General features: G+C 53.4%; 1 protein-coding gene across 3 annotated transcripts; it reads right to left on the reverse strand.

Moving 5' to 3' along the window:
• Window positions 1–351: 351 nt before the first annotated feature.
• On the reverse strand, window positions 352–27618 carry F8 (coagulation factor VIII). Of its 3 annotated transcripts, none has more exons than XM_040614614.1 (26): window positions 27139–27618; window positions 23355–23479; window positions 22958–23080; window positions 22254–22466; window positions 21155–21226; window positions 20580–20687; window positions 18438–18659; window positions 17923–18163; window positions 16453–16627; window positions 15352–15445; window positions 13663–13874; window positions 13217–13367; window positions 12860–13069; window positions 8852–11612; window positions 8372–8537; window positions 7312–7518; window positions 6490–6718; window positions 6210–6392; window positions 5888–6004; window positions 4591–4662; window positions 4166–4254; window positions 3521–3676; window positions 2549–2693; window positions 1510–1658; window positions 1013–1189; window positions 352–774 (listed from the first exon to the last, which is right to left on the reverse strand). In XM_040614614.1, the coding sequence occupies exons 1-26, from the start codon at window positions 27288–27290 to the stop codon at window positions 619–621; spliced, it is 6705 nt and encodes a 2234-aa protein (XP_040470548.1). In that variant the 5' UTR covers window positions 27291–27618; the 3' UTR covers window positions 352–618. The 3 variants fall into 3 exon arrangements, with proteins under 3 accessions (XP_040470548.1, XP_040470547.1, XP_040470549.1); XM_040614613.1 differs by having other exon boundaries at window positions 8372–8540; XM_040614615.1 differs by lacking the exon at window positions 23355–23479 and having other exon boundaries at window positions 8372–8540.
• Window positions 27619–27960: the final 342 nt, after the last annotated feature.

Consider the following 27960-nt stretch of genomic DNA (forward strand, 5'->3'; position numbering starts at 1 on the left):
AGGGGACATTCAACCCTGACTCAGATTTCACATGCCTGACGGCAGCAGGGACACGGAGATGAAGGGGGGGGCGAAAGCCCGGCGCTGAGTCAGGTTGAGCAAGCGCTGCCTCCCTTGAGCCGCCGATCCCCACGGATTGTGAAATGGATGCTGGGGCCTGGAGCAGGGCCCCTTTCCCCAGCCCTTATCTTTGCTGCTTCCTCCTCCTCCAGGGCTGTGCCCGGGCAGCAGGAGCTTGTGTAAAATGAAGCTGAGCAGCTCCGGGGCTAATTAATTACTAGCTGCTGGTAATACTGACTGAGCCCCCAGGGACTCCAAGACTGGAGCACAGGAGAAAGTGCAGAGAGATACTGGAAAATTACTGTTTAATTTTTCAGCGTTATACTGGAAAATTACTGTTTAATTCTTCAGCATTACGTCTGACTATATGGCATCTGGTAGATGAGGGACAGGAAGAGGCTGATAATGAGCCAGCCACCGTGACAGCACGGCAGGGCTTCTGCTCCCCAGCAGCGGGGGCAGCCGGGGCCCTGGGGGGCTGGCGCTGGCCCTGGGGAGCATTCAGCGCCTGGCTGGCTGTGGGTACCGGCGCGCTGCCCGTGCCTGGCCCCGCAGCCATCAGTATTCCTGCTGAGTGTCGCAGCCCAGGAGCTCTATCCGCAAGGCAATGTGGTTGTGCCACTGGCGGGGGTGTATCCTCACGTAGCGGGCAAAGAGAGGGGGCTCCAGGGTATTCATCACTGTGCTGGTGTGGTCTTGGTTTGCCCTGAAAATCTGGAGCGGAGAGAGAAATCAAGGATGCGCTCTCCTCTGCTGGTATAGTGACCCCATGTCATTCAGGACATGACCAACCCAGACAAGCACCGCTTGGGAATGCTTTGGGGAAGAAAAAGCACAGCCCGGCTCGCTGCTCTTGCAAAAAATCCTGTGAGCATGTTGGCTGCCAAGGGCTGTGCTTGCTGCCCCAGGGGTGGCCATGAGCTGCCTCTGGCCATGGAGCAGCTCTGCATACCTTCTCCTTGCCGTCCTGCAGGACTGGGCTCCAGTGCACACCGTTCTGGCTGCTGGAGACGGCGAACTCTTTCACAAACATGTGGGTGAAGACAGCTTTGGCACCTTGGGTTATGATTGCAGTCACCTTCTTGGTTACTTCAAAGTCCACCTGTAACCACTCGTTGGGCCTGTTGCTCTAGGGAAGGACAGACTGCCTTCAACCCTTCAGCAGCAATGAGAAAGACACATTCATTGCAGCTAAAGCCAAGGTGGCCCTGCACATAGTCCTGGACTTCACCTGCCCCACCAGGTGTCTGGTTGGAGCTGCTGGGTGCTAACTCAGTGCAGGAATTCTCCTGTCTGCGTGCAGGCAGCTTGCACAGTGCACGTGGCTGTACACACTCCCCATGCAGCCCTGGCTAGGGGAGGCTGTAAGCACCCAGCCTGCGTGCTGGGATCCCACCTGCCATGCCCATGCCCCAGCTGCCTGCCTCAAGTTCTCCTTGCGTGGGCTACCTTTGGCCTCCATGCGTTGGTCCTCCCCTGCAGGTTCAGGCGGGCCTGGGAGGGTGACCAGCTGGAGAAGATGTTGGTGCTGTAGGAGGATGCAGAAATGCGCTGGTCAGGGATCATTCTGTTCTCCATTCCTAGGGGCAAGGAGCAGCCTGGAAGAGAGGAGTGATGCTTGTCAGAGGAGGGGAACAGACAGACCCATCGTGGAAATGCCTTCTGGCTGCTTGCTGCTCCAGCCATGCTCCATGCACTTTCCTTGATTACAGGTTCTCCTGTGCCTTGCTGCAGCATCATGATCCGTACAGTGCTCAGGGCCCCTGTTTGCAGTATGGCTCTGGCTGGGGAGTGCCAAACTGCGCCTGCCACTAGTCCCACCTTCTTTTCTCACTAGATTTTATCTAGGAGGAATGTGAAGAATTTGTGCGTCCATCAGGACATAAGGAGAACCTGTCAGCAGGGGAAGGACAAGAATACCTGGCAGGGAGACAGCCTGCACATGGTGTGATCGTGTGTGCATATGCACAGCTGCCTCAGAGCCGGCTGGCAGGCTTGTGGCATGGGGCAACAGCACAGCTGCTACAGCCTGTAGCTGCTGGAGGGTTCGCCCTGCTGGTGTGCAAAACTAAAGAAAGGATCCCAGAGCACAACTGCTCCGGGTCACACTGTGGGCTGGAGCAGTCTCACCTTGGAGAGGCAAAACCGGTGGAAAAGCCTATTGGCGTCTGTCTGTCCTTGTTCCCTGCTCCCCAAGACTGAGGCAGCAGCTCCGCAGCTATCAGCTTAGCTGCTGCTGGAGGTTTCTAGTGGTTCAGAAAAAAGTGGTGGTGAGAGCTGGCTCCATGCTCTCCCTCTGGTATTGCTATTGCTAAGACCATAACAAGATTTTCCAGCTTTGTTCCCCCAACATCTCAATGCCATCTCCAGCCTTCTCCATTCCCCTCCACAACTGCCTGGGGTGTCCTGAAACATGTGGAGCTGATGCCCAGCACCCCACCGGATCAGGCCCTGGCTTTGGTGCTTGGTGTCTGGAGGTGGGACGTACTGTTCAGATCGCAGCCGATGAGCTCCATCCGCAGGGTGGTCCGGATGCTGTAGTGAGTGGGGTTAATGCGGATATACCGGGCTATGATCGGAGGGTTGAACTGATTTTCTTTCACTCCGGTTGCATCCACATTTGCAAAGAACAGCTGCAGGGAAAGGGAGAAAAAGGTTTGTTGTACCAGTGGAAAGAAAGCTAAATAGAACAAGTATTAGCGGGGAGAAGAACATTTCTGTCTGGCACTTCTGTATCTTATCACCAGCTTTATAACAGAATGGCAGCTCAGGGAAATGATTTGAAATGTGATTCAGACCAAAGAAGTGTGAATGCGTCAAATCAGGGTGAACCACTGATGAATGGGAGGAGGAAAAACTTAAGGTCCACGCAAATGAACGTGTTTTTATATTTTCACCAAAACGAGAGGAGAAGTCAGAAAAAAAAAAGTAAGTCCTGGGACTTTTGAACCTGGGAAAAGTTTTGGCCACAGCTGGTGTACACTATGGAGGCTTTTCTGGCTATTTTTCTTCTCCCACTGGAGTGATCAGCTTATGCATATTCAGGTTGTGTTTTTTTCTGATGAGTCAAGATACCACAAATTGTCTGCATCTGCACAATGTTTTTGGAAAGCCAGATTTGCCTTTGGGGTCAAAAAAGGTATTCAGGCAAAATCTTATGCCTAGCTGTAAGTAATGTGCAACGTAACGTTAAGCAGTGGATCTCACAGCCACCTGGGATCATGGAAAGAAATAGTTCAGTCAATTTAAAATGAGACAGATGGACACAGACAGCAAATCCCTTGCAGATCTGTGATCTGCGATTCAGTCATCTTGGCAGTGAATGCTCACTGTTCCTGCTCTGATAAATTATCCTAGGGTCTCGGCAGATCTCTGCCTTGTGTATGGAGCTCCCTAGCCCTCGTCACCGCAGGAGACCCCATTCTAGGAAGACACCCTCCTCAAGACCTGTTCACTTTACCATCTGGGTGCTGGTGGCGTTCCCCTTGTATTTCCTCCACCTTTGCCCATCGAGGCTGTAGAAGACAACAAACTGGGAGATGTAAAGGCTGGAGAACTTTTGTCGGGCCCCTTGGGTTTTTATACCATGAATAATCATGAGATGCAAAAGGTCCACCTGAGAACGAAAGTCAGGGATTCATTTTTGATGGAAAACCCAAGCCATGTTCAGGCAATGCACTGCAAACCTGTGGAACTCACTTCCTTGTGACATACCTGAGCATGGTTTACGAAACTAGTTAAAATAGTTCATAAGAGCACAACTCAGCTAACTGCTGGGAGAGGGCAGGGGAGAGCTGTTTGGAGAGATGAGCTGTTCTCACTTGGCCTTTGGGGAATTTTTGCACAATCCAATGCTGCAGCTGGACCACCGAGTGATTCCTCTGCTGCATGGAGGGTGGATCTGGGCATCAGGCCAGCAGCAGCCATGGCCAAACCAACTGCCACTAGGCTCTCAGGGCTCCCCTCCCAGAGGGGAAGCAGGGGAAATAGGATGTAGCTGGGGAGACAGTGGCCATCCTTGTGAATCCTTCTGTACAGTGCATCAGCCACAAGCATGCCCTTGGAATGCCCCCAGCGCTGCCTCCAGCCACAGGGCCCCTCTCACCTGGATCCAGGCATTGCTGCTGCGGTCAGTGCTCCAAGCGTTGATGGAGCCGGTGTTATCCAGCCTGGCCAGGTAAGGAGCCCACTGCCCTGTGACGAGAGCACACAGAGATGAGGGTGCTGCTGGCTCCTGGTGCTGCCCAGCCTGAGGTGGTGAGAAGTCCACCCACAGGACTGGGGCCCAAGGACCACCCTGGGGTTCAGTAGCCACATACATGGTGGCAGAGAGATGGGCCGGACGATGGGCCAGACATGTGGGAAGGCACCTCCAGGTCCCAAGTGGGATGCTGGCATGGGCATGGATGGAGGAAGGACTTTGCCAGGGACCCGGTGTAGCAGAGCCTTGGGCAAGCCTGCACCTGAGTTGTGTTGGCTGAAGCTGCCCCAACCTCACCTGCCTTCTCTGCAGCAACAGCCCCTACTCACCGTACTGCCCCGATGCTGTGATCTGAGAGTCTGCAATGTGGCCCGAGGCCAGGCCGAGGGCGTTTCGGCAGTCTGCAGCCAAACAGGGGAAAGGAGGGGGAAAACCAGGGAGAGCTGGTTAGCCAACAAAGCTCTTGAAGGAAAAGCCTAGGCTGGGTAGCAGCCTCCAGTCTCAAGCCTCCAGGAGCCCCCAGTCTTGTCTCACACCAAGTGGTGGGTTTCAGATGCCTCCACATCCATCCCTGAATTTTAGGGGTGCTGGAAGTTCTTGCTCCTGACCCTGATGTCAACAGCAGAGTTCCCAGTATCAGCCACAGCAGCCTTTTGACAAACTCCTGTCACTGCGCCCTTGGCCTCTTTACCCCCATGTCCTGATGTCCCAGCAGTGCTGACAAGTGTCTCTTCCTTATACACGTCTTGCTCCTGGGGCATTTTGTTGCTAGGCAGCATCTTTTAAAAACAAGTATTATGTTGCTAAAGAAAAATCTGCCTGACACCCCTGTCTCTCTGTGTCGCTCTTCTGGTCTGCTGAGCTGTTTGTCTCTTATAATAACCATTATTATTATTAACTAGTCACATCCTGGCATCTCTGCCACGTGGCAATTTCTTCTGGGAAAATGCAAATTTGAAATCTTAAGCAGATTTTTAACTTATGGCTGACATTTAATACTGTCTTAAGAGGAAGAGGAGAGAGATTGTCACTGTGTGATACAATACTACTCTCCCCAACCACTTCCCCCAGAACATACTTACAGTGAGGTAGAAACCTGTTGTTCTGGGGTGAATGGTCAGATGTTTCCTGTGGATTTTCCGGTTGCTCTTGGGGCTGTTTCTATCAGAGCAACCTGTAGTCAGGCAGTGTTTCTTATTGCCTCCTACCCTCACTCCGTGCCTCAGTTTACCTCTTGTTGTGTGGTTAGGCAGCTGGGGACTGTACCTTCCTGACAGTGTGGGCAGGCACCAGTGTGTGCATGCAGCTGCTGGGGTAAGCGCATTTTACAGAAGGTCCAGGGACCCTCCATTTGGAAAACGAGAGCTCTCGAAGCAAATATTCACAGGCACATGAAGCTGGTCTCCCAGCCTTCACCCCAGCTGTGTCCCTGACTCTGTGCTCTCTGCTGGGTTGTGTAGGGTGGCAAGGGCCGAAGTTGTGACTTTCTTTCAGAGTGAAAACCCTGAAGACCCCACTTGGGTCACCCCAGGGAAAATAACTGAGAGATCTGGTGGAGGGAGCTCAAGAATGTGGGGGTCATGACCATGGCAGCAAGTGGGCCAGGGTGCAAAGAGAGTCACTCACTCTGGTTGTACACGAGGAAGAGGGCACTCATCCCAGCTTGCTGGTGCTCTCCCACTTTGCACTCTACTCGCCAGATCCCGGCATGCGAGGGTTGCATCTCTACCGTCCCAAAGACACCTGGCCAGGAATGGAGAGCAGAGCAGAGGAGAGTTACTGGCTGTAATGGGATGCCACAGTGCCAAGCGCTGTGCAAACACAGAGCCAGACTCTTCCAGATCCGTTCCCCTCCTTGCTATCCCCGTGCAGGCTTGGTACTTCCTAACAGGCATGGACATGAAGCCCCAGCAGCTGGAGCGTGCACGGTGCCCATACTGCTTCTCACCAGGATAAAGGTTGTAGACTCCCATGCGATACTCCTGGCTAGTCCTGACACTGAACAGATGCCCATGAAAGTGGACAGAGTGGATATCCTCAGTGCTGCCCATGTTCAGGAGGTGCCATCGGATCCGTTGCTGCTGAGCCATCACCAGCCCGGGCAGCGTGTCACTCACGTAGCCATTGATGGCTGAGAAAGGCAACAGTCAGGAGTGGCTCAAGGCTCCAGGGTTTTTCCATCCCAATGTAGATTGTGGGATGGAAAGGGCAAGGGCAAGGGTCCTCACCGTGGAAGGAATGGTTTCTCTTAAAGTCAGGGTTGTCCTGCTGGATGCGGCAAGGAGGGCGGCAGTTCCTCTCCATGTTCTCTAGGAAGTACCAGCTTTTGGTCTCATCAAAGATAGTGAAGAGCAGGGAGAACTCCTGCACAGCCAGCTGCCGCCTGAAAACGAAGTTCAGCACCCCACGGCGGCAGATGATCAGTGGCCCAATAAGGCCCGAGTGCAGGTCCTTCTCCTGCCGGGGAGCCAGGAAAGAAGGGTTTGCCTCGGAGTGGGAGGCAGTGCTGATGCCCGCAGGTGGCACAGCAACGAGGAAAGCAGTAGCCCTGCCTGCATCCCTGGCCTGGCTCCCACCCATGCACAGGGCATGGCACGCGCAGGGTGGGAAGGACGTGCTAGGTTCACTGGGAGATCTCCCATTAGCTAAAAAAAAGCCGTACAGCAAGTGTTTGCACATGCTTCCAAGAGAAGTGGTGTCTGTCTGTCCAACAGTCCCTGCCCCACTAACATTGGAACCCACGGGCCGAATCCAGCCGTGTTTGGCAGAGGGGTAGCGGGGCTGCAGAGTGCTAGTTTCCTGCAAGCCTCATAAGCTGGTACAGCAGGGGAAAGGGGGGGGGGGGGGGGGTGGAAATCCATTAAGAGAAGGAAAGAGAAAAGAAAGCACAAGCATGCACTCGTCACTGTATTAGACACCTGAGAATCTACACAGCCACAGGCTGCTTTCAGCCCAGCACCACAGCAAAAGCCTTCACCTCACAGCCAGGACCCAGGCGTGCTGCCCATCTCTCCTTCCTGGGATGTCCCATGGAGCAGGCTCCCACTTACCAGGTCCACGTTGGAGAAGTAAGCCCAGGACTTGCAGTCGAACTCCTGCGTGGTGGGTGCCATCTGGGGCAGGACTTTCCAGGAGTACTTCCGCACCTTGCCGGGCTGCACCAGCTGTCCGCTCTGCGTGGCATCCTGCACCTCCTCGTAGGCTTGCAGTGTGGAGTGGAAGGAGAAGGGCCGTGAGGCTAGGTTCTTGAATGTAACCTGCACCAGAGGGAAGGCAAAGCAAAGGGAGTGTGGGAGGGGGCTAGATGTAGTGCTGAGAGCGTCCTGGACCCTCAGGTTGGATCCAGGCAGCTGGTGGGAAGGAAGAAGCCATGTCCCCAGTGCTCAGACCTCCAGCTGGGCCCCATGCAGTGGGCAACCCCTGCTGAACCACAAGCTGTGGCTGTGCATTGTGATCCCCAGTGGAAAGCCCGTCACGGTCATGTCAGCAGGATGAAGCCCTCTCCCTGCTCAATGGAAGCAAGGTCAGCTACACTACTGTATCTGGAGCCCAAAGGTGCTGAATCCATCTTGGTGAAGATTTCAGTGAAAACTGGGCAACGTCTCCAGGCATACAAGTCCTGAGCCTGGTGAAAAGCCTTTCACCTCTTCCTTAGGTGGGTGCTGAAGGACCTTTGGTGGTGAGGGAAGTCAAAGCCTGCCCTCACATAGAGCACCCAAAGAAGCTGTACTGAACCCTGCTTACCTCATTACCCTTTTTACAATCCCTTCACCCAAAAAGCTCCCCGTAGAGCCCAGGAGCCGCTCAGGCCGTGCTGTTACTGGGGTTGGGGTTGTCTCAGGTCCAGGGCTTTGCATCTGAACACACTGACATTCCCGCTGGCCCATAGCTTCAGACACTGAGGTTCCTCTGAATGGTGGCTCTGCCTCCCAACCTGGCACCACCCACGTGCCACACAGGGTGCCAATGGGGCAGCTCCTGCCCCTGAGCCCTGAAGGTGAACCCACGGTGACTGCAGAGCCTGCAGGCCCACCTCGGCGCTCCCTCTGGCTCAGCACAGCCAGCAATGGGGGTTTCAGGTTGTATAGGAAACGGGAACTTTCAATTCACCATGATGACATCTTCAACTTCTGCCCTGATGTATGGCCCGAGGATGCCCAAGTGCTCATCCAACTCTCCCCGCAGCAGCGGCTGCGTGAAGGAATCATCCATGTACTCTCGGAAAACCACCTTGCGGTACTGCCGGAAAGGCTTCCTTCTGCTGCTCCAAGGGTCCCTGCTGGGGTGAGGGCAGTTAAGCAAGTCAGGTGACACTGTCCCACAGGGAGGGCAGCCATGGCAGGGCTGCTGCAGGGCAAGCATGATGCAGAGCCTAGAGCATCCCTGACCCACTTGCAAGGAAGCTCAAGGTTGCTGGAGTTACAAAACTCCCCAGGTGGAGGGGAAGTGCTGGGCGCATCCTTCCCCTGGGCTGCTTGGCTGGGTCATACAGTCACAGACCTGTGATCCTGCCTGCCAGGACATGCCAACTCATGCATCAAGCCATGCCACACAGTGCAGGAGGAATACACGAGGGACAGTAACACTTACGTGGCTTTAAGGAAGTGCTGGGGTCTCTGGTTCCCGTATTCCCACATCACCTCCACTGCTGCAATGAAGTATTGCCGTACCTCCCCCTGGAAGGAGCGCGGGTCATGCTCCTCATCCTCATAGATGTCAAAATCCTCTATGGTCTGCTCTGTGTCACTGTACTCGTCGTAGTCCAGCTTGTCTGGCTTCAGCCTCGAGGAGCCAGAATGGGTCCCGTTGTTCACATCCAGTCTCTCCCTATGTCCTGGGCCGTGATTCCTCTTCCCAGCTGTGCTGTTACCTTCCCCATCCTCCTTGGGGTCTCTTAGGTCCTGGCCCTCTCTTTTTCTGGTTTCTCTGAAGACATCTTCCCCACTGAGCACCTGCCATCCATCTGGACTGGCTTGCACATATCTGGCTGGGTTTTTGTTAGTGCTGTTGTGAGCGGCACTGCTTGGAGACAGGGAATAGTTCTCTTTGGAGTCTGGTTTCATAGGGATTTCTTCTGGGGTTTTCCCAGATGCGCTCTCAGGCACAGAGTCTTCCGTGGCATTGGCCTTCAGCTGCTGAGGCCCAGGACTGAGCTGACCCAGATGCTCCACAGAATTTGTCTCTTCCTCCATCCGGCTTCTCCCCTCGGCTTGCTTGCTCCCGGGAGTGCCCCCGACAGCACCTCTGCCTGGCTGCAGCTCAGCCAAAGCTGGGCTCCACAAGCCCCCGGCACGTCCCACTGCCCCCAGGGAGACCGGATCCCAATTTGAGGGCAGGTCTGCAGCTGCAGCTTGTGTCTCTGAGCTACTCGCTGCCATTGCTGCCTCGCTCCCCGCTGCTTTCTGTGTGGGGAAAGAGCGTCCACTGCGCTGGGGCTCCTCGCTGCTGCTGCGTCCACCCCCAGCTGTGCTTGGCCTCCCCACAGGATGCGTCTCATCAGCACTATCTCCAAGCACAGCCTGTGGAACATCCCTGCCCAGGCGTAGTCTTCCCTCAATCGTGTCTGATTTTTCTTCCAGGTTTTGCTGGGCCACCAGCACCTCAGGCACAGTGTTGCCTGATGTCAGGGACCTCTTTCTGAAGCGGCTGCTGCAAAAAGGGGAATGAGGTCCACACGCCTTTGGTGCTTTCTTATTCACTGCTGTCTCAGGAGTCTGGCTGACCAGATCCTGCTCTGCTCTGTTAACCTCGGAGAGGGGCTCCCTGCTGCCAGGCCAGCTGGTGTTGGGAAGACCCAGACCATGCGCCAAGCCTCTGCTCTCCAGTGACCTGGCTTGTTGAGGCCTCTGGTCAGGGCCACTCATGCCTGGGGCTGGAGCTCTGTGTCTCAGAAACTGCTCAGGGCTGTTCAGGAGAGCATTTGGGAACTGCCTTGTGTCATTGGCCATGACGTTCGGTTCAGGAAAGGCAAGACTGTTCATGTCTGGCAATTCCTTAGTGACTGTAGCATCCTGAAACATGGCGCCCAAGATTAATTCATCCCTCTCTTCCATCGTTATATAGCTGGAAGGCTCCAGGTCATTGGTGTGTGCAAAGGTGGTTTCTAGAAGGCTTGCGCCTCTGGCAAGTTCATCAGCTTCTTGTTCTGTGCCACTTTTTGCAGGCAAGGAGTTACTCTCATCTGTGAGGATTTGTTCTTGTACAGGTTTGCTGGGTCCCAGATCTGAGGAAGAAACATTTTTCCCTTCAGAAGATTCATAAAAGCCTTGCAAAATAATTTCATGAGGTCTTTTTTCCAGCCTAGCATCTATCTCATTTGATGAATAATTGTTTTCTCTGGTTTGATTGTGAACCAGGGCATGAGAAGTCCTGTTGTCTTCTGTCTCATTCAAAGATGCAAAAGGATTGTCCAGTGTGGAGGAAAAGTTATGATCAGTACTTAAAGCCGGTGCTGTATGGATTATATCCTTTGACTCATATGGATTTAAGGGTATTTTATCAGCCCCTTTTAGCCACTTGTCCTTAGCACTCTCTGAAGACATGTCTTGGAGTCCCACATTGGGTTCCAGGTCATTCTGGTGAATTAAGTTCCTGTTCCCTTGAAGAGGATCTTTGCTAGCAGCATAAGCAATTGAGTCCCACAAGCTTGTTGCATGAGTAGTTGTCTTTTGAGGCTGTGCTTCCAAGATCTCCAATGTACCACCAGACTGGACCATTGTCCTTTTTACTGGCTTCTGCACCTCTGAGATTCTTGTCATCTTCCCTGCCAGAGCATCTTCTGGAGCTGGCGTGCCTTGCTGCAGCCATTGCTGACCTTCTTCTGGGCTCACAGTACCATGGACCCTACCACCTACACTTGCCAAGTGTTCTCCAGGTGGGCGAGCTCCAAACCCTTCATCCTGGGTGATGATATTTGACAATTCTTCTTCATCTTTCAGGAAGGATTCATAGGACACTGAATCATAGTTTGTCTCTGGCAGAGAAGACATGGAAATATCAGGTGGATATGGGATTGTTTCTAGAAGTGTTGAGGTGCCATTAGAAGAGGGGTCAGAAATCCAGCCACCACTCACGCGGGCCCCATAGCTGGGTTCTGGCAAGCACGATCTTGGTTTCTCTGTATCATTTCTGGAAGAGGTGATGTTGAGCTGCTCATTCACACATGGCTTGTGCCATCTCTTTGTTTTAGAGAAGCTCCTGGGTTGGAATTCAAAGGCACCCTCCACCTCCTCAAAATCCTCATAATCTTCCCCATCAGGATATTGCTCATACTGGCACTGCAAGACCGTGAACTTGGCACGCATCCCTCGGTCTCTGAAATCAGGATTCAGGCACCCCAGCGTCCAGACACCTGTCTCAAGAGAGGACAAGAGGACACCATCAGCCCACCACAGCAGGAAATCCGAAGAGCTGCCACCCCCATGCTGCACCCCGTGCAACCTGTATTTTCCAGGCAGCCTCTGGTTCATGGTAGTGATTTCATGTTTTCATAACCCCTAGAGAATCTTACAGCTGGACTCACAAGACATCAGGCTTGCTGGCAACGTCAGAGCCAGTCCTGACAAGCACCACCAGCAGGGCCAGCGTTTCCTGCCAGAGCCTGGCAAGCTATACACACCCGCGAGGCCCCAACAACAGCTTGGTAAGAACAGTTTATGCACTGATAACCTCCAGGATTATTGCCAGCAGCAGGAGTAATCACCATAAACCGCCCCCACAGACATGCTGGTGCTGTCGAATACACCTCTCTCCCAGACACAGTCATCACGTCTCTCCCACTCAAGGAGGAAGAAATGGAAAGGCTGCTTCTTGCTCACATCCTCAGCCAACACATTTGCTCCCCGCAGTGAGTGCCTCTTCTACAGGCGCCGAGTGAGTGAGGAGGTGTGTAATAACCAGGCTCTGACACTGGAGAGAGCCGTCATCTGCTGCTGGCTGAGCTGCTCGCCTGCTTCAGATCAGCAGGCAAAAATCAGAGCTCAAAGGGATGCAACGTTTGGCTGGGTTTTAGAAAGCTTCCTGGGGTATCTACAAACCCTGTCAGCTTGGCTTGGGCTCCAGCACTCATGGCCATCATATCAGACTTTGCAATTAGATGGTAAACTATGTGTTTCCTCTGTGAGTGAGGAAATGGTTAACAGCACCACTTTTGCAGATGCTAAGGAAAAAATGCCGAGTGGGGGGAAATAAAACCAAACTCTGAAGTAAATCATTCCTAGTTCTCTATGGCTGTGATTTCTGTCCTTGCAAAGTGTGGAGATAAATGGGATGCCATGACTAGTGGCTAAACCCACAGCAGGGACAGCACTGCCACTCCTCTTGACCTCCGAGCTTGGAGCCAAGGGTGCAGATGCGAGGTCCTTGGGGCTCACGTTACTGCAGCCAGCTTACTGCTTGGCAGCATGTGTGACCTTAACTCATCCTATTAAGGAAGTAAAATACAGTAGTTTAATTTCTTTAAGTTCCAGCAGGTTGTGCATCCTTTTGCCCTCAGGGCTGCCAAAATGCAATTGGGTACCAGAGCCATGGCTGGAGGTGCTCACTTATCTCTGCTGTGATGCCAAGTCCGTGGTTTATAGAACAGCCCATGTTACCAACCTGGCTTTTCCAAGCTCATGAAGACCGTTTCTCCAGAAAACGGGAAAAGGGTAAGCACATCCTCAAAGACCATGTTGCGCTTGAATGTGTTTCCAGAGAAGAAGATGGAGAGGAAATCTGTTTGGGCCCCAACACTCAGGACATACCAATACACGACCTCATGCAGGCAGAGGTTTGTTTGGAGGTTGTCAAATACAAAGCCGTTAATAGCTGGAAGAGAGCAGGAGTGAAACATTTCATCAGGACTTGATTCCCCCACGGCTGCCAAGCTGCTGCATGTTCCCTGCTTGTTCCCTGGGGCAGGGATGAACCTGTGTGTGCTGGGGCTTTGCAGGGAGCCCCTGCCTGAGCACTCACTGTGCATCACGTTGGAGGCGTAAAACTGGGGGTCCTGGGTATCCACATGGGCTGCGTCAGTGCAGAACCGCCTGATGTTCTCCTCCAGGTACCAGCTGCGGTTCTCATCGAAGACCGAAAACAGCACCAACCTCATATTGTCTGACATTATCTGGAAGGCGGAGAGGGAAGCGGTTATTCCTGGTCTGACCAGGGCACCTCTGGGGCCCAGTGCAGCTGCCAGATTTTAGCCTGGGAAACAGTTTACTGCTATTTCACAGGAATTAGGGTCCAAGTTTGGAGAGAAGGGAGCATGCAAGAGAAGATGGAGAAGGCAGGGACATTGGGACTGGTAGTAGGGTTGAAGAGAACAGGACAGACAAATTTGGTTTTTCCCAAATATTTCACCCACTGCAGTTACTCCAGCCTTTCAGCCTGGCAGTTGGGGTAACAAAGGAAGGACCCACCTGATTTCCCCTCTGATCCATGGACTTCTTAAAGCAGATCAGGAGGGGCCCAATCAGGCCTGAGGCCATGTCTCGGACTGGGTCGATGGAGCTGTAGTAGAAACGGGTGAGGCAGCGAGGATCCGCCTGCGTTGGCCCATCCTCAGTGGTGACCCTCCAGCTGTAGGTGAACGACTGGCCAGGAGGGACAGGAATGTCCTTCACGTCCTTATCTGGCAAGGAATTTTTAACTGTTTTTTAAAAGAGCTCAGAAAGGAGGTTTCCCAACTATGCAAATTGCATAGAAAACTACCCAAGGTGCCCACCCCAGGATGGCACCCTGGCTGCTATCATGCACTTGCACGGCAAGTTGATCTGGACAAAAGGAGCCTCTGGGACAAGGTGTGGATAGAGGGGCATGTGCCTAATTCTGAAAGCCCTTAAAACTCCTGAAAACTGGAAGATCTGCCAGGTCTCAGCTGTGCCTGGGCTCTGGGCTGCTTAGAGGAGATTGCAGATGAAGGTACAGAGCTGGCCAGGGCTGAAATGAGTGAGAAACAAAGCATCAGATCAATTTTTCAAGCAAATGTGGCTAGACGGTGAGAAAAACAGTGAGGAGATCTGGGAGGAGCTGAAGGAAAATCCAAATGCAAATTAATCCTCTGAGAATTCAGCAGGATTTTGCACTGATATAACCTTAGAAAAAGACCCTTCTCTGCTCCAAGTGCCCAGCTGAGCTGCTGTAAGAGCAGGGTTTGCAAAGCTCATGTGTCAGTCAAAGTAGGAACAACTCTTTTTATTTATAATCCCCTAAAAAGCATCATCCCTGTGGCTCCAGGACCACAACTCACCCACTTTCACAGAGCTGAATCACTGGCAAAGCCAGTGAGCCGTGTCTGGCTAGGGGATGTTGACAGAGGGCAGGGCAGGGCTCCCAGCGCCCTTGTGTGGCTTGGCACCTTCGGCCCGGCCAGCTGATGGGCCACTTTGCCCTTTTGACTCTCCCGAAGGAAAACCTTGACTTAGATAGTAACAAGCCACAAAGCTGACCCAGTTCACTGAACTCCTTAGCGGCTGCTGTCCTGGTTCTGCTACCTCTGCTGCAGCAGAGGAGCCTTTCTCCAGCCTCTGCAATTGCTCCCATCATGGTGATGCACCCAAAAGGACAGAGAGGAGGAGGGAAGAGGGATGGGGCACAATTTTGCCCTGGTGGGATGGCCTTGCACGAGCTGTGATCTTGGGAGCATGCTGCCAGGGGATGAAAGCAGTTCTGGGAAAGGACTTTGGTAACTCGACAACCTCAGAGCAAAACCCACAAATCTGCAAGAGGGAGAGTCAGAATCATAATGAACGCTGCACATTGGAGCGGGGCAAGGGAGTGAGGACTGTAAGCAAATTAGCAAACACAGCCAGGATCACCAGGGTGTTCCTGCCGCATCAGAACATGGGGGCCTCCCAGATGGACCAAACAACATGGTCCCAGCTCCCTGGTTGACAATGCCCCTTCTTCCATCCATCACCCAAGTCTTCCTTACATGGCACCAAGGGGGGCATGAACCAAGCATTGTCATCATCTCCAGGACTGCAGGGCTCAGCTACTTGGATGGATGTGTTGGACAACCAGTCTTACCATAGGCAGCAGGAAGCTTTCCTGGCCCAGAAGAATGGCAGTGACCAAGTGATGTCCCAAATTCTCATGGTTTGCCTTACCTTGAGAGGGCTTCATGGCGTGGTATGGCCTTACACTGGTGAGACCGTGAGGGTAGATGTTGTATGGTCGGCTTGCCAGGTTCCTGAACACGATCTGAAATGAGGACAGCCAGCACAAACGTTTAATGCTTTCTGAACATTGTGAGCCCTCAAGGCTGCCCTCAGTGTCCTCACAGGGAGGGAAACACTGGGCAGTGTTGCTCTGGGACTGGCTAACTGCCAGTGTCCAACAGGGAGGAACCTGGACATGTCTGGGACCGCAAAGTAGGAGTCAGAACAGGAGAAATGACTGTTTATTTCTCTACCAGTCTACACTACCCATCTTTCCAGGAGGTGCCTATTTTAGAGAGGTCAGGAAAATAACAGATTTATTAAAAGGAAAGTTGCTGTCTTCAGTCTCACTTTGCATATGAGACACGAGAGGTCTGTCAATCCAGGGGGCCTCAGAGGATCTAGACACTAAGTATGCACAGCAGTCAAAGCTTCACAGTGCTCCCCACTTCACTGCATGAAGCCCTTCATCTATTTCTCTAAATAGCTCTGTTGGGGCTTTGCCACAGGCGTCACCTTCCATTCCATGCCCACAACTGCACAGGCAACCCCAGGCAGGGAGCAGAAAACTCCTGGAAACCATCTCATTCCTCCTAGCAGCAAACAAGTCATGTGGTCAGTAGAGGTGCCTGGGGAGACACAAGCGACAGTCCCCAATACTGTATGGTAAGAGCACACAGATGGAGAAGAGTGGAGGATGAGAGGACACTCCTGCCTCAGAGGAAGGTGCTGGATGCCACATGTCATGGAGTAATTTGCACAATTCCTAAGACGCCTGCAATGAAGTCAGATCAAGGGGACTGGGCCATACCCTGCACAAGGATCTCACCAAGAGCATTTAGCTTTAGCTTTCAGTAATGTCTGCCTTTCTGATGAACTTTGGACATCACCAAATGTGACAGAGCATCTCAAGGACTTATGCCAGACCTTAGCCACAAATGAAGAACTACTAATAGCTCTTGAATAAAATATAGATATAGAGAGGAATAGCATCCAGCTTTAAAGTTTTCCCTTCCGGTCCCTATTTGTGGAAAGCAATCTCTCTCTTACCTTAAACTGATCTCCAACCTCCCCCTTAATGACAGGCCCCAGAATTCCCTTGTCCGGTTGATCTGACACCTTGCGCTTCTTGAAGGTTGCATCCTCGTACTCCACAAACATCACTTTCTTGTACTTTGAACCGATCTGCCGGGGGCCAGCCTCCAGGAACAGGCTCCTGACGTTTCTGCAGGCAAGGCAGAGAAAGAGTGAATGGCCACGTGTGGGACACTGTCAGAACCAGAACAAGACTTTCCATCGTCCAAGCACCTATACATCTGTCTGGGGACTACCAGTGCACAGTGGGGACACTCATTCCTGTAATCACAATACACATCCTGGGGAATAACTCCAGTTATTCAAGTGATTCGGTGCTTCTTTAATGGAGAAAGCTCCCACCAGGTTACGCAGCAGCAGCTTGGGCTGACACTGCCCTGTCCTGGAGGGAAGAGGTGACTGTGAGAGCTGAGGGCATGGCAGGTTGTCCTGTGTCAGGGAGCACCCCCAGTAAGTGGCCATAAGGCAACGAAGCAGCTGCTTTTTCTTGATTATCCCAGCTCCTTCTCAGGAGCAAGGCCAGCCCTAAGCTGGAGAGGTCATCTCCCCTGGCTTACCCTGCAGGGGGCTGCAGGTGGGCATTTCTACCACCTTCCTCCCTTCACTAAGGAAGAAATTCTTCACTATAAGGACGGTGAGGCACTGGAACAGGCTGCCCGTTCCTGGCAGTGTTCAAGGCCGGGTTGGATGGGCTTTGAGCAGCCTGATCTAGTGGAAGGTGTCCCTGCCCATGGCGGGGGAGTGGGAACTAAATGATCTTTCCATTCCCTTCCAACCCAACCCATTCTATGATTCTATGCCTTGCTCCAGCAGCTGCTGTCTGGGATCCCCATCTAGGGCAGAACCTGGTGACCCCACCACCAAGCTGGCCCCAGCCCACACAGCCTGTGTCAGCAGAGTGACATTAAGACATCTGTCATCACCACGCACTGCTGACTAAGGTACTTCTGCTGAGATACTGCACTTGCATCACCTCTCCTTCCAAGAAGTGGGGCAACAGCAGGGGCTAATTGCCTCTGCCATCTAGATCATGTCCTTCCAGACAGGGCAAGGACACCCACACTCTGGGGCTGTGGGCACATGTCCTGGCTACGCAGGGCCTCCTGGCTGGAGGGTGAGAAGGGTTACCAGGCATTTCTGCCTGCTCGGAAGGGGCTGACCCTGGAGACCTGGGCCTCAGAGAGACAAATGCCCTGGAGACAAACGCCTCTGCGGGGCATTTGGTAAAATGAAGCGAAGCCAGGTCCTGCCTTCCCATGGCCTCCCCAAGACCGTCCTTGCCCTGCATCCATACAGTTAGCATTAACAAGGAAAAATAAACCTGTCCAGGTTGGGCAGAAGGAAAATAAATTTCTGGGTAAAAGGGGAAGAGCCGGCAGGGCTGCCTCAAGGAGCAGCCTCACGAGCACACATGCCCACCGTCACCTGTCCAGAGATGCTGGCTTCACTGGGGCGTAGTCCCAGTCCATTTCCTCAGCCGCAATGTAGTGAGTCCAGGTCACAGGCCTCTCTTTGGCAAAAGAGCGCACTTGGATCACATGATAAGCTTCCTCATCTTCATCTTCTTCAGGGTAATCCACGTCCTCTGGCTCATCTGACAGTTTCCCCATCTTCACCAGGCGCTCCTCCAGACACTCCTCCACCTTCACAATAGCCTCCATGCCAGCTGGGTTCAGACAAGCCGGACAGAAAGGGTCACACTGACATGCCAGCACAGACATGCACTCCCCCGTGCTTGGGAGATGTCCTCTCCACTACTGTCCCCACCAAATGTACCAGCATATGGGTCAACCTATGCTATCCCGGCCACAGGCCAGGTTGCACATGGATGCAACACTAGGGAGCAGGAGGGGCCTTGGAGCTGCAGCACTGCATAGAACCCGAAGCCCAGGCCATCCCCTGAACTTCTTTTCCCCTGAGCTCTTGCAAAATAAGGTTACCTTGCTGATGGGATGGTATCTGGCAGAACATCCGAAACCAGCCAGCTGTTGCTGGCATGGTCTGGGCTGTGAGATACGTGGCAGAGGAGATTTCTAGGCTGCTGAGACGGTGGCTTCTCACCAGGAATGTGTGGGCTTCCAAGAAGATGGAGTGGACTTCTGGCCCAGTGCCCATCCCAATCACATGCCAGTGGACTTGCTTCTTGAGGCACAGTGTGAGACCTGCCAGGAGAGAAAGAAAGCACCCAGGAGTCACCACTGTGTCCATCCCTTGTCCCCACTCTTGGTGTCACGGACTCAGTCTGCCACATGCTGAGTAGAGTGCCCCTGCCCTGCAAGGTGGTGGCTTCAAGCTGGAGAAGTCACATGTGGATGTGGACTGTCTGAGCAAATCAGGGGCGCAGACTGCATCACCCTCCTGATATAAGACTAGTGTTACAGAGTGGGGGACTTTGGCGGGGACTCTGGGAGGCGTGCTGGTGGGAGCTCACAGCAGGATGCAGTGGCAGAAGAGGTAGATGTGATCCTTGACTCTGCGAATAGGGGAACTGGGCACTGGAAAAGGCGATCATTTGTCTGATCGCAACACCGGCAAGCCTGATACTGAAATATTGCGTCTGAGGCATGTCCTCAGCGGTAGTTGAAATACCCCAAAAATTGCAGATAGAGCTCACCGGGATTATTTGAAGGCTAGAGAAAATTCCCTCCTCGGAGATACTCTGAGAGGTCGGTGTGCTTAGGAAATGGGAGAGGACTTGACTGCATTGTAAAAATATTTTCCTGGGCAGAAATTAGTGTGTGCTGAAGGGCTCTGCAATCTAGCAGGGAACTGAATAACAAGAACAAGTTCCTGGAAGCTGAAGCCAAACAAAGTCAAATACCAAGTCAAGCGCTTGATTTTGGCACCGAGTGTGATAGGTGACTGGAACAAATCGCAAGAGCCTGGGGAGGTGACAGCGTGGAGGCTCCATCCTGAGGCCCCCAGCTCTGCACTGCCACTCCATCAGACACCTCTCAGGCGTGGTCCTGCACCCAGACAGGGGGTTGATGGACAGAGGCGGATACCTTCTCAAGAGGAAACCTACTGCAGATACAGAGGTTGACCATGAGGTTTACTCAGCTCTTAAGCTCAATGGATCCACCAGGACAGGAAATTCAGGCGACTGCTGCTTTTGCCTATGACTGGAGAACAGCCAGACCCAGGTGGGAGGTTTCAAGGCGTGGTTCACCAAGGTTGCTGATGGAAATAATTCTCCTGACAGTGTTTCCAGTTTGCCCTGGAGATTCTTCAGTCTCAGGCAGCAATGGACCTTCTTCCAGAAGAACATCAGAAAATGCCAACTTTTGTCCTCACTGAGACCACAATCAGCCTTTTCTTTTGCTTTCTGGGGAAAGGAGGCTGAGGGGTGACCTTTCAATCAACTACCTGAAAGCAGGTTGTAGTGAGGTAGGTGTTGGTCTCTTCTTTAAGTAGCAAGCGAAACGACAAGAGGAAATGGCCTCAAGTTGTGCCAGGGGACGTTTAGATTGGATGTTAGGAAAAATTTCCTCACCGAAAGGGTTGTCAAGCACTGGAACAGGCTGCCCAGGGAAGTGGTTGAATCACCATCCCTGCAGGTATTTAAAAGACAAGTAGATGTGGTGCTTAGGGCCATGGTTTAGTGGTGGACTTGGCAGTGCTAGGTAAATGACTGGACTTGATGATCTTAAAGGTCTTCTCCAACCTAAAAGAGTCTATGATTCTATTCCCTAAATCCTACAGAGGTGCGTTGTCAGAGCCAGGCTGGTGAGAGCTGAGTTTTCCCCTCAACACTACCTCCAGCCTCACTCACAGGGCTACAAGAGATTAACCTTTGCTACCAGAAAAATTCCTGGAGAACTCCGAGGTCAGCTGCACTTGGTAACACAGCCAGCCAGAAATAGGTCCTTCTGCACTGTAAATGGGCAAGGCAGAGCAAAGAGTTGAGATGCAATAGTCGCTCCGGGGTGAACACAGCCTAACAGATCCATCACCTGGAAACTCTTCTTGATGTCATTTCTCACTCCTTTCACAAGCTACCTCGAGCTTACAGACCTGGCTATACCCCTGGTCCTAGTACCTCCCATGCCCTCCGTCCCTGTCCCCAGCACACCGGTACTCACCAGGCAGCGAGCCATTGATGTAGCCATTGATGGTGTGCAGCTCCGTCCTGTTGTGAGGCAGGGGCTTAGGAGCTGCCAGGGAGCTGGTCTCAGAGTACCAGCTTTTCCCTGTGGAGAGAGGAGGATGCAGTCAGCTTTCATTTCAGAGCATTTCAGAGAAAAAGGAAACCTTCCCACGGGGGTGAAAGAGTATGAAAGCCAAAATGCACGGAGGTCAGATGTGTGGTGCCTGCTGGAAATCCACAGCAGACCCATGCAAGGTTCTGCATAAATGCGGTGGTGACCATTGCATGTGACAGGACATTACTGCCTGGCAGCTTTAGCCTGTGTGATGGGAACAAGGCCATGGCATGGGATGGGAGGGGGGGGGGGGGGGGGCGGGGGGGCTGCAAGCTCCCTGCACCTGGAGAACAGAAGGAATGGCAGCACTGCACCAGGAACACATTGGCTGGGGAGACTGTACAGGGCTTGGGAGACAGTGTGGGAGCCGAGCAGCTGCGTTCACACCATGGCCAAAGCACGAGCCATGGACCAGGCTGCATTCAGAGTCCAACACCAGTCAACAGGGTAGTTACCTTCATCAAACACTGCGAAGAGCATCACAAACTCCTGCTGCACGCCCTCGTTCCCATCGCTAGCCAGGGTCCCTGCAAGATGCCATGGGATGGATCTCTTTAAACATCAGCAAGCACCATGCTGGTCTCCTCAGAGAATTCCCTTTGTGCCCTCCAAGAACCGGTAAATCAAGGCCAGGCTGTGGATTGCTTTTGTCATGTCTCACGGCTGGCACAGCCCCGTTTCCTGCCTTGCACTCCCCAGAAGCCGGTGGTTGAGAGGCAGCTGCCCCCAGAAGGCATTGAATGGTCAGTTTGTGCTGCCTTTTCCTTGCAGGCTCTCAGGATCCGATTAGTCACCTGAAAGAGCCCGTTTTATCTAGCCCCCTTGTCAGCACCATCATCTGTGCTCGTCTAGACTTGGCTCAGTGGAGAAACTCTTGGTGAGTCACTGGAGCCTGCAGACGGTGCCCTGGGAGGAGGTGACTCGTGCCCATTCCTCTCCAGTGACTACAGAGGGCTATGGACAGCTACCTCCAGGAGATGACTCAGCCAGGGGTGACCAGTTCCACCCCAGGTACACTTCTGGGTTCCTTGCACCCGGCAAGTATTAACAGGATTTCATCACCTCTGTGTTTACAAAGGAAGGAGAGCAGGCACAGGTACCACAGACCAGGTACCTGGGGTGTCCTGCCTCTCCCCTGCCTGATCCTTAACCCTTGCTGATACAAACTTCCCTCTGGTTCTTTGACAAAACCCTGATTGATAAAGCACCCTGGCTGATACTGAACAATCACAGCTTGGTGAAACTCTGAAGGAAAGACAAACATTTGTGCCTCCATAGCAATTCACCTTATGGATAGATAAGGTTCAGGATTTCATCTGTGGTCTGAAATTTTGCAAAGGAAAGAAAAATTTCTCTCCAGAAGAGAAATCTAAAGAGTGTTTGGCTCCTGCACTGGAAAAAGACTCTTTTAGGAAAGGGCCAAACCCCAAAAGTGTTGTTGATGACAGTTTACTGACTCCACTGCCATGTTCAGCCTCTGGAAGGTGTTTTTGATTTTTCTGTTTTTCAATTCGTGGTTGTATGTGACCTGTCCACGTCCTGTGCTGTCCTTACCAGGTCGGCACACAAGCAGGGCTCCGATCAAACCAGAGTTGATGTCCTTCACACTGTCGGTGTTGGAGGAGTAGGAGTGGGTCAGGCACGGTGAGTCACCATCTGTCGGGCCCTGGTTTTGCTGGATTTCCCAGATGTACGTGTGTGTCTTCCCTGGATCCACCCTGTCACCTTCCTTCTCTAGCTGGCTGCTCTCATCCTCATACCCTGCCCCTAAAGCGAAAGGAGCAGCCAGATGTCACTGAAGGTTCATCCCCAACACACCATGGCTACAGAAATGCCTCTTCCCCCAGCCCAGAGCACAGCCCCTCTCCACCCCAGCCCCCAGGACCAGCCCAGCTCCCACCAGTGACAGCTGGTCTCAGGGCAGCAAAGCAGAGCTGTGCCGGAGACTTGCTTGTTGGGGCTATGCACCCACCACCTGCCCTGATGCTGGAGGACACAGCCTTCCTGGCCCTAAGCATCCAACCTCAGGTTTACCCTATGTATTACCTCTATAACCGATACGGATTTGCTCGTCTCAGCTCATTTCTGGGCTAGGCATGGTCTTGTTCCCCCAGGCTAAGCCACCTCTGTGACTCTCTGTCTTCACAGAGGGATGTGAACACCAGGGTCAGGGAGGGATGTGCTCTCTCCTGACAGGCAGGCCGTTGAGCAGGAGGTGCTGTACAGGGCTTGCAGCACCTGGCTATGGACCAACTCACCTTCTGACGCCTTCCAGTATGACACCCCAATGGCGTGGAGGTTGTATGGACGGGAGGCCAAGTTCTTAAACTCGATGACCACTGTGTCATAGACTTCTGCTCGGATGGTGGGGCCCAGAAGACCTGAAGGAAGGAAGGCAAAAGGGTCAGGCAGCTGGGGTCAAGCAGCTCCCACCCAGCCATGGGCCCCAAAGGGTCTCAGCATTCCACCTGCACAGTTAGCAGTCATCTCTCATGTAGCATGGCAGCATCAACTGCTCTGGCACCAGCAAGGCTCCCTGCATTCCCAGCAGCTCTGCTGTACTGGGACTCTACCCGGGTGCTTTCCCATTCCTGGCCATGGAGCCAGCACCCAACCCAGGGCGAGTTTGGCCACTGCACTGTGGGTGCTCCTTACCCATCCATGCTGGCCTGGGCTTGGGCTGCGTGAACGAGGCATCAGGGTACTCCACAAACACGGCCTTCCTGTACTGGGTGGGGACACCAGGCGCGGGGGGCTGTGGGCCCAGATGCCCCGATGCACTGCAGGAGGAAGGAAAAGCCAAGGCTGGTTGCTCAGCCCCATCCAGGAGCAGCAGCCATCCTCCTCCTCTCCTCCCTGCCAGCTTGCCTGTGCCACACTGGCCCCAGGGATCACTCACCCTGTTGTGTTCTTTGGGTTTCCTGACAATCCCCAGGAGTGTTTGGAAACATTTTGATGACAATGCCGCAGTAATTAATGTCACAGTGTTAGTCACAAAGGAAGAAGACACAAGGGCAGGAGGTGCAGCGCTGTGCCCAGCTGCAGCCAGGAGTGGGCACAGCCACAGGCATCACTGCCAGCCTCCTGCCTTGTCCAGCTTTATGCTTCCCTGCCAACAGAGACCTGGAGCACTGGGAATGCTGTGATAGCAGTGGCACAGTGACTGTCCCGCAGCCACCCCCCACCCCATCCCCAGCACCTTCAGGTATAGTAGACACATCGCATATAACTTGAACATCCTCCTCAGCTTGTGCCCAGGGAAGAGACTGTGTCAGGCTGTATGGCAGGTCATAGCAGTTTGTTCTGCGGTCTGAGCAACATCCCCACATCCATTTCTTTTCTGACCAAACTGGGATTTAAAGCCATCCCCTAAAAAACTAATCCTTGCCCCAGGAGGATGAAGGAGCCTTGAAAGTATTTCACACCCCACTTATCTCTGCTGGCCACTTTCTATCTGTAAGCAGCTTAACAAATTCATTTTCCAGAAAGGATCCAGCACATTTATCAGGATAACAAAGCTATGAATTTCTCCAGGGATTTTTAGAGGCTGGCTTATCAGCCCCAGGACTGAGACCATTTCCAGTAACCAGACAGACCACTTCCAGTTTTGTTTTGTTTGGAGCAAAAGCCAGGTGGTATTTTCTTCCCTCTGAAGAAGCAGGGAGGATTGCTCTCCCTGTCTGACTAAGCCTTCATTCAAGCAGCGGTTCCCTTTGTGACTCTTCCTCAAGAGGAAGAGGAAGGAGCCAGAGTGACTCAAATTTAGGAAAGGGCGATGCGCACTCGCCCCCGTGCCGCCGGCTGGAAGCCACCTGCGGCCAGAGGATGCTGTGGGGAGAGCGGGGTTCGCCCTCCCTGGGGGCAAAGCAGGAGGGGCGCCCATGAAAACCCCATGCACGCTTTCCCACCGCGGTTATAACCCCTCGTTCAGGCTGGCAGGAAGCCCCCAACAGACATAGCCCCACTGAGCAGGGCCACTGCATTCAGCTAACTTTGCCCACGAGCCGTTATCATTCCTGGCTTGATGGCAGTAGCATCCTGACAAAGCTTTGCTCTCCAGGGTGACCCCATGCTGGGAGGTGGCAGTGTGGCAGGGTCACTGACACTGGGCTGTCCGCTGTCAGGAAGCTGTGCCTTAATCTCTAACTCACACAAAGCCCAGCGGTGAAAACACATCCCTGACATATGAAGGTCTGGTCCTGCTAACGCCGCGGTAAACAAGGCAGAAATCCTCTGGAGCCAGGGGGATTTTGCTGGCATGTGAGGGCATGGCTGGGAGGAGACTTGGTGACACCAGGGCTCAGCGCTGGGTCCCAGCTGGCACGGCAGAGCCTGGCAGCCTTTGCGGCGGATGGGGAGGCAGAGTTCAGCGCAGGGACATCTGATCCAAGTGCTTCTGGCCTGTACTTGGTCCCCTGCACTTGGGTTCCCCATGGACTTCCTACCCCAGGGCCACTGAAGCCAAGGCAAGGAGATACGTTCCTGGCGCCTTCGATCAGCATTGTTAGCCGCACTATCTGTTCATCTCTCGGAGCCGGGAGACAGCCAAGGTAAACAATCTGCACTGCTGAAGCACTCAAACGTGGGCTGCTGCTGCTATGTGGCCGCCAACTCTGAGCCGGAGCCGAGATCCCTGTGGCCGTCGCAGGATGCGACCCCTGCCCCGGGGTTGCATGTAGGACGCAGAGAAATTGAAACCGTGGGGAAGGCACAAGCAGCTCTGGCCTGGCGTGCCATAGCCCATTCATTTGGCCGAGCTTTCCCACAAACATGCCAGAGAAACACTGGATGCATAGAGGGGTTTTGGAGGTCCTACCTGGACGTGCACCCTTGGGGGCTGCCATGGGATGCTGGTACTAGGAGGGAAAGCCGGTGGAGCAGAAGACAGCCCACGCACAGCTCGGGGGCACCTCAGCTCTGGCAGCAGCTCCGCTTCTGCCAACTTCTCCTGGCTCACTCCCGCACACCCCTTCTCCCCTGCCGGGCTGTTTTCCTGTGCCACCTCCCAACCGAGCTGAGGCTGCCAGGCCAGGCAGAAGAAGGCACTGTTATCCAGCTGGGAACAGTCACGCCAAGCAAACCCCAGCTCCCACCACAGCTCCACTGGGAGCCGTGCTTCCCAGGCGTGCCCAGCCTCTCCGGGGTGGAGCATGCCACCAAGTCCCTCTCAGAAAACCAAAGTTATCTTTCCTGTTCCAGAGAAGGACAATTGACCTCAGGCTGCCTGCTGATGGCCTACTTGTCCCCAGGGCATGGCCAGGTGCCTGAGGCACTCCCAGGTCAGAAATGGTCTGCAAGTGTGTCCTTAAAGCCAGGGCCAAAATGGAAAGACACAGGGTTGAATTAACAGCCTGAGTGACCTCAGCTCCACCACCATAGCCTAATGGATCCGAGTGCCACCTTAGTAAAAGCAGGGTGGGAGGCATCAGTAAAACAGGGGGTGCTGGATGCAGTTTTCCAATTTGAAGTAATCAAAACGGGGGAAAACCCAATGTTACTCTGATACAGCAACTATGGCACCAGAGCCTGGTTTCAGTGCCTGACCACAGCTCCCCACTGCTCCAGTCACTGTGGGTCTGAGATGGGGCTGTAGGCTGACACCACCGCAGCACAAAGCCTGGGGAAGGGCACGTGGCAGGGCGGCAGAGGGAATCAGCATGGCTTGATCCACAGGGGATGTAGCCATCCAGCTCTGCTCCCCGTGCTGTAAGCTCAGAAAGCCCATTCACAGCCATGTGCGTCCAAGCCAGCTGTGTCTCCAGACAACATCATCCTGATGCCTGAGCAATGCAACTGCCACTTTTGTTCCTACTCTAAAGTACTTGGGCAAAACTGCCATGCCTTCCTCCTTCTTGTCACGGTGTACAAACACCATTATTTGCCCAAACACTAAAAAAATACTTTCATTCCCTAAAGGAAAAAATTCAGCTCCAGCAATGTAATGTACACAAAGATATAACTAACTAAAGCTGAGTTTTACTAGAGGCAGACACAGTGGACACCCTTTGCTGCCCTGAGTTATGTCAGGAGGGCACAGCCAACCTCCCTCTGCAGCCCCTACAGGACCCCACCTCCCCTTGCATTTCCCCAAAGCTCCCAGGATGCAGAAGAGAAAGCACAGGCAGGAGAACCAGCTCTTGGCTCTGGGCACAGACTTTAAAGGATCACAGCAAACAGCACTGAGATAAAGCAGTGCACAGCAGTAGGGCAGAGCAGGTCTGTGTCTCTCTCTGAAGATTTATTGCACCTGTGCATTATCAGGTGTTGCACTTACTGACTCCCCTTTGTGCAGAAACACCCATTCCCAGCTGCACCAGCAGCTCAGTGCACCCACCTTGCCCCCATGCACCTGCCCACACCCGAGCTCACAGGGCTGTGCGTGCCAGGGTGGGACAACACCAATAGCAGGGTGCTGGAACTGCAATAGAAAGAGCTTTACCCTGCAGGCGCTTGCAGCACGGAGAGCAGATCGCTGTGTACGTAGTCCCAGGCAGTTTCCACTGCACCGATGTAGTATCTTCTGACTTTGCTGATGCTCTTCTCAACCAGGCAGAGAAACAGGAGGCCATGCAGGGCTCCCACCAGCATCATGCCCGCTGGCTGGGAACCACTCTGGCTTCAGGAGGAAAAGTGAAAAGAGAGGAATAAGAAAGGAAAGAGGAGAGAAAAGCCTTTATCTTCTCATCCAGCTGTTGTAATCCACAGGAGATGATGATTTAAAGCCAGCACCCACAGGCTCAGTCAGAGCACTGGAGACTTTCTCAAAGACATCAGGAGACTAATCACTCGAGCAGGTTCGTGCAAAGAAGAGCATGCAAGCACTGGACTCTGCCTCTCTTCCTCTGGGGTGGCAGTGACAGGAGGAGAGGAAAAAACAAAAGGAAAGGGAGGGCAGTGCAGTGGTAAGCTCTGCTGCAGGACCCAGCTGGCTCCGTATCCTGGCCTGTGTCCGGGAGCGAGGTGAGGAAAGGGAGGGTTGCAGAGGAAGGGGAATTTAGGTGTGGTCTCTGCCTGGTCCCACCTTCCCTCTCACCACAGAGAGGAAGGAGAAGAACAGGTTACAGACCAGTGCCCTGCTGCCGCCCAGGTTACAGGAGCCTTTATTTCCCCAGCAGGTCAGTCTGGGCTTGCATCTGGGGCTGGAGCTCCCCAGAGAGCCAGCAGGTGCCTTCTGTACCTGCTAGCCCCCATAGCTTCAGGAAATGGGGATTTTGGGGAAAATTTGTCTTCAGGATGCAGATGGTTTATTGCAACGAAGCAG

Source organism: Falco naumanni, chromosome 14, assembly GCF_017639655.2.
Source record: "Falco naumanni isolate bFalNau1 chromosome 14, bFalNau1.pat, whole genome shotgun sequence".
Lineage (NCBI taxonomy): Eukaryota > Metazoa > Chordata > Aves > Falconiformes > Falconidae > Falco > Falco naumanni.

Excerpts from the sequence above, each read along its gene's own strand:
- F8 (XM_040614613.1), bottom strand. The coding sequence starts at position 27,290 with ATGATGCTGGTGGGAGCCCTGCATGGCCTCCTGTTTCTCTGCCTGGTT. Across the intron at positions 6,719-7,311 it reads ACTTCTCCAACGTGGACCTG|GAGAAGGACCTGCACTCGGG; the intron begins GTAAGTGGGAGC and ends GCTCCCCGGCAG. Across the intron at positions 2,694-3,520 it reads ACGCCACCAGCACCCAGATG|CTGTTCTTTGCAAATGTGGA; the intron begins GTAAAGTGAACA and ends CTTTCCCTGCAG.